Source organism: Rhinolophus ferrumequinum, chromosome 12, assembly GCF_004115265.2.
Source record: "Rhinolophus ferrumequinum isolate MPI-CBG mRhiFer1 chromosome 12, mRhiFer1_v1.p, whole genome shotgun sequence".
In the NCBI taxonomy this organism is placed as follows: Eukaryota; Metazoa; Chordata; class Mammalia; order Chiroptera; family Rhinolophidae; genus Rhinolophus; species Rhinolophus ferrumequinum.
The window spans coordinates 56,144,388-56,158,938 of record NC_046295.1 but is presented as its reverse complement, the minus strand read 5'-3'; the positions used below and the strand labels follow the sequence as shown (position 1 = coordinate 56,158,938).

The 14,551-nt window shown below is 33.6% G+C and overlaps 1 protein-coding gene across 2 annotated transcripts in view; it reads left to right on the top strand.

Moving 5' to 3' along the window:
• Positions 1 to 14,551, top strand: part of TEX10 (testis expressed 10) — a 42,214-nt gene that overhangs the window by 18,732 nt on the left and 8,931 nt on the right. For both annotated transcript variants that reach the window (XM_033122486.1, XM_033122488.1), the window contains exons 6-11: positions 453 to 691; positions 1,453 to 1,588; positions 2,811 to 2,986; positions 4,256 to 4,433; positions 8,155 to 8,243; positions 9,833 to 9,966. In XM_033122486.1, coding sequence (XP_032978377.1) covers positions 453 to 691; positions 1,453 to 1,588; positions 2,811 to 2,986; positions 4,256 to 4,433; positions 8,155 to 8,243; positions 9,833 to 9,966 — 952 coding nt within the window. The remainder of the gene's footprint in view (positions 1 to 452; positions 692 to 1,452; positions 1,589 to 2,810; positions 2,987 to 4,255; positions 4,434 to 8,154; positions 8,244 to 9,832; positions 9,967 to 14,551) is intronic.

Sequence of the window (14,551 nt, the reverse complement as noted above, 5' to 3'; positions counted from 1 at the left end):
ATTTCACACGTAAGGAAACAGGTCAGGAGAAGTTAGTGATTCTGTTAAGTCATGATTAGTTAGAAGCAGAGCCAAGTTCAGCTGTGATCTCCATCAAATACTAGTATCTGCTTAAAAAAAAAAATCTTTGTGTGTTGAGATTTTCAAGTTGTCTTATCTCCAAATACTTCTAAGATTACCAAAAGCAGTGTTACAGGGGCCCTTACTTTTTGTGTAAATAACAACATAGGTAATGAACTAAGTAGTATATACTCTAATTCATGACTTCTTAACAACCCTCGTTCCGTAATGAATGGTTTATTCACAAAACAGTGTCTTAAATCGTGCCTATATACCTGTCTTCTTGGCAATTTATCCTGGAAGGAAATATTGTTTGACTTATTAATAGATTATTTTAAGTATTCTAAGTGAAGCAGGCACTTATAGATGTGTGTGTCTTTGTTTGTTTTTAGCATCAAGCATTGCATGATTCTCTCCAATAATGTAGATCATCTCTTACTGAATTTAACACTGTCTGATATCATGGTCTCCCTGGCAAATGCCTCAACTTTGCAGAAGGATTCCAGTTGGATAGAAATGATACGGAAATTTGTGACAGAGACCCTTGAAGATGGCTGTAGGCTAAATAGTAAGCAGCTGAACAGATTGCTTGGGGTATCGTGGAGGTTAATGGAGATACAACCAAACAGAGGTAGGTGATGCTGCTTTATCTTTATTTAGGAAAGGAGCTCTTATGCATGCTATTTAGGGTCTAGCTTTAAATGGATAACTTTCAAACATTCTATGTAGTCAAGTTAATTACCTTCAAGCCATAAAAGGTAGCTAGCATAATTATAAAGAACTATCTACTTGAACACAAATTGTTTATGGCTCTGAGCATCCCTTTCTCAATGGATAGGTCCATTCTGAAGCAAATTGGTAAGACTTCTAGGTTAGAGAATTAGTGTAAAAGGAGGTAGGTATTATTAAAAGGAAATGCCATCAAGCCTTGTGATGAAGAAATGTCCTCTTCTTACCTAGTTTGACTAGAATTTCAGAGCTTTTTCCTTGATCCTTGTAGAATGAATTCTGCTTTTCTCTTTACCTTTTATCTAGCTTGAAGTTATGTTACATTAAGTTAGTTTTTAGTGTGACTTACTAATTCTCTCATTCAGAAACAGACCTTTCCTATTTGGTTCCTATTCCCATCTTATTCACCTTTTTAGTATTCTGATTTTTGTTATTCCTATTTAGCTTTGTTATCCCTTAGGAAAATTGATACTGTAATCTTGGATTGGTTGGACTTTTGTATTAGGCCATTGCTGTAGGAATTCCATGATAGTCATGAGTTTGTGGCTAATATCTACTTTGTTACTGGAACAAAGAAAACTACCTCTGTGCTTTTAGAGGAATTGGGGGGCTGGTGAAGAAACGGTTTTTATTCACATGTAGTTGTTTTTTCTCTGTTTTTAGAGGGTACAGAGTCTCTCATCAAGGCAGTTTATACATTGTATCAGCAGAGGGGCCTTCTCCTTCCAGTTCGGACTTTGTTACTGAAGTTTTTCAGTAAAATCTATCAAAAAGAAGAAGTGAGATCTTACAGAGTCAGGTAAGGTTTCATTTATTTGGCATTTCTTTTTCTCACCAAGTTATTTTGCAGTCTATTTAAATAAGTTGCTAAAGTGATTAAATCTTTGGAGAAGGTCACTCTTTTTATCCTAGTTGGTTGCATTTAAGAAAGAGATTTGAAATTTTATGAAGAAGCATACATAATAGTGCCAGCAATCTTTATATGCATAACTGAGCAGATAAAAGCCTCTTTGAGCATATATTTTCACTTGTCCACTTACAGCTAAAGGATAGTGGGAACAACCTATAGCAGTATCTTTTACTTTCCATAAAAATTATGGAGGTTGAACCACTAGCCCTTAGTGACATATTGGGGCATATGGTATGAGAATGAGGACAATAGAAGATGACGAGAGTTTGTGGCTTAGCTTGGTGTTATCAGATGAGACAGACAATACAAAGGGTAGAACTAAGGAATTAGTTTTTTGATATGGTCAGTTTGAGGTTTATTTGAGACAATCAAGAAGAGATGTTTGATTGGAAGATAGAGATTTTGGATACCTCAGCATATGTAGGGAGTTGTTGGAATATATTTGAGTCTTTACTATAAGCCAGGTGCTTTTCATAATTTGTATCTAAATCTCATGCTACTGCTATAAAGGATAGGTACTGTTACTCATATTTTACCAAAGGAAACAAGCTTAGGTTAAATTGGTGAGTGACATGGTAGAGGTAGTAGCTAAAATTTAAATTCAGGTCTGTGTGACAACAAAGGTCATGCTTAAACCACTAAGCTTTTGTGGGACAGAAAAAGTGATTGCTGTTACCTGAGTAAGGAGACATTACAGCTTTAGCAAGTATGCTAAAGAACTGAAATGACACAAGTCAAAGCCATTGAATGTGGGGACACCCTACATTGAATGCATCATGAGTTAATATAGTTTAATAATTAACACTAATAATAAGATAAGTAGTACACAAAGAGTTAAGTAGTGTCTGTGTACTTTAAGATAAAAGTACAGTTTAGATTGTGTCCCAAATTACATGAACTTTTTAATTTAGGGAGCAAAACCTTAGAAAATGCTACAGCTGAATAAATGATGCTGACAAGCTCATAGGCTCTCAAATGTTTAAATGAGTAAATGTGGTGTTATTGGTAAATGACTTGTCTTTTTATGGCTTACTTTTATTAAAAATTTCTTTAAATTTCTCTCTTGTCTTTGAAATTATACTTTATTTTGTTCTTCCTTGGCCTTTCTTAGATATCGTAGTAAAGTGTTATCCCGTTGGTTGGCTGGTTTACCACTGCAGCTTGCTCATCTTGGCTCCCGAAACCCTGAGCTCTCAACACAGCTTATAGATATCATCCATACTGCTGCAGCACGAGCACATAAAGAATTGCTAAAAAGCTTACAAGCTACTGCTCTCCGAATCTATGGTAAGAGTTTGTTTAACTGTGTAGGTTATCATTGGTCTACCCTGATTTAGGAAAGAAGTTTCTAAGGGAAGCTCTCCAGATTTGCCTTTCTTTTAAATTATTATAAATTAGTTATGTCATGATTAAATTGCCGAAACAAAAGCAAACATCAAACTATAAATTTATTTGCAAGAGTAAGTATTCTTTATTAGAATAATTTTCGGTTAATGGTTGTAGGTGCTTTTTGCATTCTTAAATTGTCTTTTAAGTTTCACCTGCTATTCACAAATTTAAAATTCAGGTGTTTAAAAACCTTCGAAGCTTTGGTGGGAAATTATTTATTTAAACATCATGGATATCTTGTATAACTTCCATATATTAATACTTATTTATCCCTGGGACTATTTAATATTTTAAGCAAAAATATCAAAAGCATTCTAGGATATGTACATATATATAATTTATATTTATTATTGAGATGTAATTCATATACCATAAAATTTGCCATTTTACAACGTGTATAATTCAGTTATTTTTTTAACATTCACAAGGTTATACAATCATGACCATTGAATAATGTTATCATCCCCCAAAGGAAACTGTACCCATTAGTAGTCCCTCCCCATTCCTTCCTTTCTCAGCTTTTGGCAACTACTAATCTACATTTCTGTCTCTGTGGATTTGCCTGTTCTGGACATTTCATATAAATGGAATTATATAATATAGGGCCTTTTGAGTCTGGCTTCTTGCACTTAACATGTTTTCAGGATTCATCCATATATCAGTATTTCTTTTTATTGCTGAGTAGTATTTCATTGTGTGGAAATACCACTTATATTTATCCATTCATTTCAGTGGTGGACATTTGGTTTGTTTCCACCGTTTGTGGGTATATTTAAATTTGTAGTTTTAGTATGCTTATATGAAGGGGTCTTTTGCTTTAGATTAGGCTGATACTGTTAATTGCCACTATTTAGCAAAAGTGCTTGGTTTTTACTGTTTTGCATTGAGTCCAATCCCTTTATCCCCCATCAAAGTTCATAATTCAAATAAGACACTTGGATGTTATTAAATTATTACAGTAAATATATCTTTAAATGAATAATGGTTATGTTTTACTTTAGAAAATAGCTTAAGCCATACATACATGCTTTATGATAGAACTTGGTCATGTAATTGATATGTTCGAATTTAGCATAACAGTGAAAATAATCAGTCTGCTTTATTAATTTAATCTGTGGTTTGTATATTGTCTGTAGTTAAATTTAATATGTCTGTCTACCCCACTAGATCCACAAGAAGGCACTGTGGTGGTTCTGCCAGCCGAGTCTCAGCAGTGTTTGGTCCAGCTTGTATATTTCCTACCAAGTTTGCCTGCTGATTTGCTTTCTCGGTTAAGTCGTTGCTGTATTATGGGAAGACTCAGTTCAAGTTTAGCTGCCATGCTTATTGGGATACTGCACATGAGGTAGCATGCTCAAGTGAGCTGTATTTTAAGTGTATAATCTTTTCCCTCATCCCTTCTTTTGGCAATTTGTGAAGTACAGAAGGCTTTTAAAATCACAGTGATACTACCTTTATTTGCTTTTAATGCAACAGCTAAAACTTGATATTATTGCTAGCTAAAGTTCACTAGAGCAAGACTGTTTCAAGTTATTTGTTCAATGATTTCAATAGATAGATTGGAAAAAGGGTTGAAATAATCAAAAACATAGTAAGGGTTCCATGGTAGGTGGGAGTACTATGCTTAAAACCTTTGGTGTTAAGTAATTGTGATATAGACCTTCCTTTCAGGGAGCTCAGAAATTAATGTAGTTGGTGCAATAAATAAGTTTGTGGACTCAAGGCAAGGAATCACTTGAAATCGTGTGTGTGTGTGTGTGTGTGTATGTGTGTTAAAATGTACTTCTAAGTGTGCAGTTAAAACTGGACAGTTGCATTAAGTTCATTCCTGTTGTGTAACTAGCACCACGATCCATCTTCAGAACTTTCTCATCATCCAAACTGAAACTCTATACCCATTAGATAATAACTTCTCCTTCACCTTGCCCCACCCAGGGACTGCTGACTGCTGTTTTGTCTTCATGATTTTGATTATTTAGGTACCTCATGTCAGTGGAATCATCCAAGTGTCATACAAGGAGTCCTTTTGTGTCTTCCTTATTTCACTCGGCATAACTCTTCAAGGTTCATCCTTGTAGTATGTGTCAGAATTTCCTTCCTTTTTAAGGCTGAGTAATATGCCATTGTGTGTATATGCTACATTTTGTTTATTCATCTGTTGATGGACACTGGTTGTTTCTATCTTTCGGCTATAATGCTGCTGTGAATATTGGTGTACAAATCTCTCTCTGAGTCCTTGCTTTTAATTCTTTTGGCTATATATGCAGAAGTGGAATTGATAGATCATATGGCAATTCTGTTTAATTTTTCAAGTAACTGTCAGGCTGCTTTCAACGGTGGCTTTATCATTTTACTCTGAAAGGTTTTATAACTAATAGTGTTTCATATTGCAAGTGTTGAAAGAATCCTTAAACACCTCGTTTGTGTCACCAGACAGTATTTTAGTATTCAGCAATATTTATTAATGATTGTGGCTCGTGGACAGGGTCTGATACGGTTTTGGGTAGAAATTGAAATCTAGGCTGTAACTGTAAAATTTAAAGACTAGTTTCCTGTGGCTTTTTGTGTAGATCCCCTATCCTAGTTAGATAGGAGTAGCTCACTTTATTGGTATACTTTCTTTATCTTTGTTTGCCAGTCTTTTCACACCAGTATAGGACATATATTTGAATCTGGTTACCCAAAGTATGCTTCATAACTGATGATAACTTTTCCTTGTAGCGGAAGAGAGCTATTTGCAATGTGTTATATGTGAAAATTCAAGGGTTATTCTGTTGTGTGAGCATTAGAGAGAGACTTGGTCTTATTTTTAAGTATTTTAACCATCTATTAATTTCCCATGTTTTTTTCCCTTAGAAATTAAAAAAAAAGAAAAACCCTACTCTTTGTCTAGTGCAAGCAATTATTTAAAAAGCTAGGCCTTTAAAAATATAGATGTTATTTCTTTTTATGTAACTCAAGTGATCTTGTGTTTAACTTCCACTAGAGGGCACTCTGTTCCTTTGATGTAACTAATGGAGGATCTTTTTTAACATTCAGTTTAAATCACCTTTTGAACATTTCCCTTTGAAATTGATTCTCTTTGGAAGGTATGTTTTTATCAACATCAGTTATGTTTATGCCTAACTTTTGTCAAGGAAGTTTTCAAAGGTCTTTTTTCTTTTTGTGGAAATTTGGGGTGTTAAGAAAATATATTACCTTACAGATAACAGGGGTTCATAATCATTAAATTCAAAGCTGATTGTCTTTGTAGTTGAAAGTTCACCAAGTTGAAATTTGATTTTTAGTATTTACAAAGTCTGTTAGATCTCTGTCTCTGTAGTTGTATTGTTCCCATTCAAACTAATCTCTTAAAAAATAATAAAAAAACTGGAATTTTTCAACTTTTCTCAGGCAAATGGCATCATTGTATCACTTTTCCTAGATTTGAATTTAAGAATAATGTTTAGTTCCTTTCAACATAATGCTGGGGTTATTTCATATCTTTGGTTTTCTCTTCAAACTATCCCTTTCTGTTCTTGACCATGACGATAAACTAGCTCTCATCTGTACTGATAGTCTTCTTAATCCCATCTATTTGTGCACTGTTGCCAGATTTTCCTGAAATATTTCTTTAATCATTTATGATTTTCGTTTGTCACATTAATGGGACTGAAATCAAGTTCAGTTCAGGTTTGGGAGTTCTGATACCCTGTTCTATCAGGGAGTTTAACTAAAAGCAGGATACCACCAAAGAATATCAGTTCCTTCTATGTGTGGAAAAACCCATCAGCTAAAAACTGTTGGTGTTCATTTTGTTTTTTTAAATGTGTTTAGGGTTGCTGCCCCCCTACCTTTTATACCCCTCGCTTAGAACTTTTTAGAGTTTGATGTTTTGTTCATACCATTGTACTTGTGGTGTTCCACTGGCCTTTGCTCAGTCCTATTGTCTGCCCCTAGTTTGTTTATAGCTAGATTGGGGAACATAAGACATAAATGTTAGATAAAAATCTCTAAGAAGGGAGAAATTCTTGGACTAAGAAATTTGGCTTGGTTTTAAGGAGGATGAATATATGTCCTGGTCTGTGAGGAGCAGTTCATTTACTTCTTTTCTCCCAGCAAATTAGTACTGGCATTCCCCTTTCGCTCTCAGAAGTGTTCTGGCTTGAACAGTATATGTGGGCATCATAGTTTTAAGTACAGTGTGACCTGTTGCTTGTCGTTGGTCCAAAATAGACTCTTAAATGGATTTGCGACCTCTTTTAGCCACTGGATGGTGCAGTTGATTCCTGTTTTCATTGGGTTAAATGCATTTAATAGTAAAAATGTTTATTAAGTGCTTCTAGTTGAATTAGAAACTCCTAATTTTGTCTGATACTTATTCAGATATCTGTGATAAAATTTGTAGTCTCATCTTGTTGGATCTGATTTTTCTCAGCCCCTTATGCTATATTCCTGGTTGATACTTGTTCTCTTCCTTCTGAGCCTTACCTTGAATCGAGTTTTTAACGGAGTCCCTGGAAACCAGTCTCATAGCAGGAACCAGATAATCCTCATTTAATGAGAAGCTGCTTTACATTTAGCTGTTCCCTTGAGTCCCCTTCCAGTACTTTAGCTGCGCTATTGTTAAGTAGACCTAGTTACAGCTTTGCAAAGTATAGGAACACATAGTCATCTTTGAGTGGTGTTAAATGGAAATATTCTTCGCCTAATTAAGATACTTTGGCTTAGGTTGGAAGCTGGAGCTTGTTTAAAGTAAGCAAGATAAGACTCCATAAAAATCCAGTAGTAAATACGTAGCTACTGAAAAGCAAAACTGATTTTCAAATGGTGTGGAAATTTTCTAAGTTATATACGTAGACCAATTATGCTTTTTAACAAAACTACATAAATATAAATGTTAGACGTTAAATTTTCCATATTATGGTACTTGAACCCCCTTATATATCAAGTAAATACATACTATGGGTTTTAAGCTATTAAATCAGACTTGTTTTCAATAAAGAAAAAATGGTTATAGACTGCTATTCTTGAGTCTTCAGGTTGTTCACTTATGGTAATAATAGTTCTTCCATTGTTTATTATAGATCATCATTTTCTGGATGGAAGTATTCAGTTAAAGACTGGTTGATGAGTGATGTAGACTATTTCAGCTTCTTATTTTCAACACTTACAGGTAACCACATTTACCTGCCAAGTTAAAGGGAAAAAACCTAGTATGAAGATTATCCTAAAATCTCCTGTCTTATATATTTGGTTCTAAGTTTTGAAGATGATAAATTATCTATCTTAGAATGATTTTTATTGATTAATAAGTGGAAATCTTTGAAGGAATTTTATTTGTACCCTACATTGTCAGACTCTTGAGGTAGGGAGATGCATGATTCATCTTTCAATCTCTCACAGTACAAGTACCAAAAATTTGGAGATTATTTGAATGTCAAATGATTATTTTTTCATTTTCTTCTTAGTCTTATTTCTCAGCTTTATTCTTATCTTTGTTTATAGAGAAGTGGAGATACTTGACTCTTATATTCAAATAGCCAGAGGAAGCCCCATTGCATACTTTAAAAATTTGATGAACAGGATATCCATTTTAAACATATTTAAAATGTTCAACTTGAGCATTAGATTTTGATTAAACATTTTCTACGTTCTATTTGCCCTCAAAGCAAAATTAGTAAAATGAGTCTAGAAATAATGTAAGTTAGATGTGTAACTAGTAACTATTGTTTTAAATGATTGTACTAGTTCAACATTTCAGTTTTGTAGTTGGGTAATAAAAATGAGATTCTTTGAAATTTTTTGAAGATTTGTAATTAGGAGACTTAATTAATATGTTAAGTCAGAATCCAAAAAGAACTTGACAGATTCTGATAATGAACTGAATCTTGCAAGATAAATACTATATAAAAAGATAAATGTAGACTCTTACATATTTATTTGATAGTTTTGGATATACACAAAGGTTTAGTGTATATCCTGTTCAGTGTAATAGTAGTACTTGGCAAAAGGTTTAGTGGTTTTAGAAAGCTCATGAGGAGTCAGTGATGTGTGATGTGGCTGTCAAACTAGGTGATGCCTGTTCAGGAAACAGTGATCTGAACATGAAAGCAGATAGCTAGGCTCAGACTACTTCGCAGGTATTCTGATCATTCTGAGAGCTGTCTTTCAGGAGGGACTTTGACAAGTTTTCTGTGTAGGTTAGGCCAAGTGTAGTAGGAAGGTAAGAGAAGCAGAAATTTTGTATAAGGTGTAGTTGAAGGAACTACATATGCATTATCAAAATAAAAAAAAAAGATTTAGGAGGGAAAAAGTAGTTTTAAAACATTTGAAGAGCTATTATATAAGAGAATATAGTTTGGTGTGTGTGTGTGTGTGTGTATATATATATATGAAGGAATATATTTTAATGTTCACTTGCTTTTTTAAAGCTACTATTAATTGGAAAGTTACTCCTTTCACTTTTTTTAGACGAAAGTGGTAAACCCCTCTCTGTAGTAGGGGCAAAAGCTATTTCTTGCTGTATTAGAGATTGGATCGGCACATCATTTGTGTACATAATTATATCACTGTTACTGTCTTCATTGCTAGCCATTCATTTTTAAAAATACTACATGAAATGCAGAAATTCAGAAAAAACAAGGTAGTTTAATGACGAATTTAACTTAAGGTACATGTCATCTCTTTTTAAAAAAAATTTGAAGAATGTCACTTGGTTTGTGATTAGTTTTTTTAATTTGACCTTCTTTGTGCCTAAATTAGGGTTTTCAAAAGAGGAGTTGACTTGGCTTCAGAACCTCCGAGGAGTTCCTCATGTCATCCAGACACAGCTTTCCCCTGTGCTTCTTTACCTTACAGACTTGGATCAATTTTTACATCATTGGGATGTAACAGAGGTAATAGTGCATTTAAAAAGAAATTGATGGTTATTCAGTTCATCAGTCACCAATGGTTACTATATATAGGATTTCCTCACAGGAGATACTCTGAGTTGTGTAAGACATGATCCATGTTCTGAAAGTGCTTATGAACTTGGAAAGGAGTTGTATGTTTCTAAAAGAGGAGTGTTTCTTATTAGAAATTGTGCCACTAGAATACAGTAAATTAGCAATTTGAATGATAGGGACAAATTTATTTAGCATAGGATGGATACATATATGGAAAAGAAGAAAGCTTTCATGGGAAAGGAAGAATTTCACTTAGGTATTGAATGTTGAGTAAGACTTTAGGATTTGAAATATCTGAAGGTGGCTTTTTTTTTAAACAAAAGATTGTTCAGTCTCTTTGATTGTAAGAATTAATATGTAGTTTATTAACATTAAAAACCTGGTTTTTCCTCAAGCTTTAAAGTTCAACTTAAAAATCTTGTTAGATAAATGTAGTAAATTTAAGCAGTCACTTTAAAAGGATTTTGATTATATTTTATTTCTTTTACAGTTAAAATTTTAAACTGTTTTAAATAACTTAATATATTCACTATTTGTCAAGTAGTTCAGTTTTCTGACAAACCTACACAAATGTTAAAGTAAATCTTAAATATCTAATAAATTTAAACCTTAAACATGATAAATCTTAATACCTTAAGTTTATAGTGAAATAAACTAGGTATTAAGGCACTGTTTATGGTGAAATTCAAATTATAATCAGTAGTGTAAATTACTGACATGTTTTATATTGGAATTTTAAGGCTGATCTTCTACCCTAATAGGCAAAATTATCTTATATGGTACAAATACATAAGTTAAATATGAAAAAACAAACATTAATACTAAGGATGTGATTCTCTAAAACATTTCTACATTAATTAATTTCTATTATTCATTTCTTCAACTTCTTTTCTTGCATTGAAAGATACTTGCTCAGTAAGAATGTAATTATGTCATCCCAAATGATTTTGGTTTGAATCTTTTTTGCAAATTATGAGGTTATCTTCTCTGCCAGCTAATTTTCTTTTTAATGATTCAGAAGGCCTCTATATTCTCTGACTGTATTCTTTCTTGTAACTCCTAAGTGCCAGGCCAAAAGTCTAATTTTTTTTTTTTTTTAAACCCCTTAGTCAGTGGTCTCAACAAGTTAGTTTTTAGATTCAAGTTATGACCTACTTCTGTTTTGTTGTTATATCAGTTGATTTTATTCAACTGATCTATTTACTTCTTTCATTCTATTCTGTATTCTGTATACTGTTCATGTTCTTCCCATGTCTTAGACTTGTAAGACTTGTAATTAGGCGACTTAATTAATATTAGTCAGAATAATAATAGTCAGAATCCAAAAAGCTATATAGCCCTATATCTTAGGGCTGTCCCTTTTGTAGATATTAAATGCATTTCTTTCATGGCTTTGTCTGACTCTGATCACAACACTTAGGTCAGGTCATGCCAATGACATTTATCTTCTCTCTATTACCTTAGTGCTTGGTACTGTGTTTATGTAAGTTCTTCATAAATAATGGATTTTAAAAAGTGAGAAGAAATAATGAATTGGGCACCCAATCTAATTATTTAAAATCTAATTATTTAAAACCTAAAATTTTGTCTTATTCCATGGTAAATGTGAAGAAAGCTAAGAAAGAGACTGAGTTTAAGGCGTTTGATAGTAGATTGGGGAGTTTGGGTTTGCCAGCAGTAGCAAGGGAGTCGTTTTAAGGACAGGCTATTTTTAATATATTTAAACTATCATGATGTATTAGAGAAAACATTGTGTGGGGATTAATGGGTCCCAGAATCCAAGCATAGATTTGCCAGCGTCTAGTTTGGTAACTTGGACAGCTCATATAACTTTTATCTGAAATTTAAATTTTTCGTAAGCACATCATTGTGTAAAGCCAAGACACAATTATGAAAATGTGATTAGTTATATTTCTGAAGTGAACATTTGGCAGGGACATTTATTAAACTTCAGGGTTGCTGTCTTTAAAATGTTAAGACACAAATTAGGAAAAATCTGAAAGTCTCATTTTTAGTTTTTGAAGTTCTTCGCAAAGATTTCAATTTTCTTTTGGGTAAATTTTGCTGTATTTAAGTTGACCTTTTCATGTGAAAGTACATATTGGAAATACACAGTTTTTGAGATCCTTAGTCTAAAAACTTATTTTTCTAATTATTTCACTTGAACAAGTTACTAGCTGGTAGAGTTGAGATTTCTTAGTTGTTTTGTTATAGTTTTATCTGCCTAGGCTGAAGTGATTTTTTTTTTAAATCAGACTTTGTGACTAGGTATTATTTAGAAAGTATAATTCAGAAGAACAGAAGGAGAATAGTAAAAAGTCTTCCGTTCCCTCTCAGCCACCCGTTTTTCCCTCCCCAGTTTCTAAATATATTCTTTCAGATGTGTTCTGTGTCTTCACAAATGACTACATACATTCTTTTGTTTTCCTCCTTTTATAGAAATAACACTATACATTGCTCTGGACTTTGCCATTAAAGATGGAAACAGTAGTTAACAGGGAAAGATCACAAGGGAAAAGGAATCTCTGGACAGAGATATTTTTCCCAAATGGAGATTTCTGTTCCAGAGCCAATGAAAGATGTTAATGTTAACTGTCCCTTATAAAATACTGAATGGTTGTAAAAGAATATTTTTAAAATGGATAATCTCTGAAGAATAATAATAAATCGTAAGTCCAGTTAAAGAAATAGAAACATTTTTCATTATTTTTCAAACCCCTATGTGCCTTTCCCATCTCCCTTTGGAGTAACACCGTTTTAAATTTTATCATACTCTTCTTCATAATTTCACCATATTAACATGTAACTCCAAACTGTTGTTTAGTTTTACATGTTACTGAAGTTTTTAAAAGTGAAGTAATTTGCTTCAGTGTTTACTCTTTAACTTAACAAAGCGTACCTTCATATTATACTATACCATTTGCTACTGTAATGTAACATGTAATGATAAGTGAGGTCATTCTTTGTTTTTCTGCATGTAATCTGTCTTTCTCTGTGTGCTGTTTTTCCCTACATATTTTAAAGATTTTTCCTTTTATCACTTTTATCAGCAGTTTGATTATACTGTGGTGTTATTTTCTGTTTTTTTCCTTAGCTTGATGTTTCCTGAATGTTTTATTAGATTTATGGTTTATTGTGTTGGGAAAAAATGTCAGCCATTATTTCTCCAAAAAATGTTTTTGAGCCCTTCCTTGGGACTCCAATTTATGTGTATGGTAGACCACTTGATATTATCCTGGCGGCCTTTGAGACTTTTTTTTTAAACCTTTTCCCCTGTCTGTTTCAGAAAGTATTCCCTGTCTTCAAATTCACTGAATTTTTTCCTACAGTATTTAATCTGATCTTAAATTCAACCAAAAAAGTTTTTTTTAATATTTTTAGAGCAGCTTTAGGTTCACAGGAAAATTGAAGGAACAGGTATTTCCTATATCCTCCCTGCCTATCCCCCCGCCATGCATAGCCGCCTCCATGAACTTTGCCTGCGAGAGTGGAACATTTGTTAACAATAAATGAATCTGCATCGATACATTGATATCACCCGAAGTCCGTAGTTCACATTAGGGTTCACTCTTGGTGTTGGACCTTCTGTGGGTTTGGACAAATATATAATGATATGTATCCATCATTATGGTATAATAGAGAGTAATTTCATTGCCCTTAAATCCTCTGTTCTGCCTATTCACACCCCACCGCCCCAAACCCAGTGATCTTTTTACTGTCACTGTAGTTTTGCGATTTCCAGAATGTCATATTTGGAGCCGTATAGTTTAGGATATAGCTTTTACAGATTGTATTTTTTTCACTCAGTAATAGTCATTTAAGGGTCCGTCCGTGTGTGTGTGTGTGTGTGTGTGTGTGTGTGTGTGTGTGTGTGGCTTTATAGCTCATTTCTTTTTAGTACTGAATAATAATTCCATTTTCTGAATGTACCAGATTTTTATCCATTCACCTACTGTAGGACATCTTGGTTGCTTCCAGATTCTGCCAGTTATGAACAAAGCTGCTATATATATCTGTGTGTATGTTTTTGCATGAATATAGATCTTCAACTCCTCTGTCTATAACTACTCTCTTTTTGGTGCCACCCCTCTCCTGTGTAGGTATCATTCTCACCCCATTTGAACTCCACCTCTCAGGGACAGTCTTCCTCTGTTTATTCACGGATGGCCTGCTCTGGGCCACTACAGTTCTCCCATCCACTCTACTGCCATGGTTACCCGGCTTCACCCCACCTGTAGAACTGAATTGTTCAGGAAGGGAACAGGAGACAGAAGGAAAGGGATTAAGTGGTCATTTGTTATTAAATGGGCCTATTCAAACGTGGTTTACCTTTTGGTAATGAAAATACTGTGCTCATTTTGAAGTGGGAAGATGGCAGTGGATTTACATTGTTACTTACAGGTATAAAAGGTAAAGAAAATTGCCACTTACAGGTATAAAAAATAAGAAAATTTGCCATGTGAAAACTGAGTGGTATTAATCCACAAGAGGTTTTACAGAAAAACAAGCCATAGAACTGTTGATTTTTGGGGGT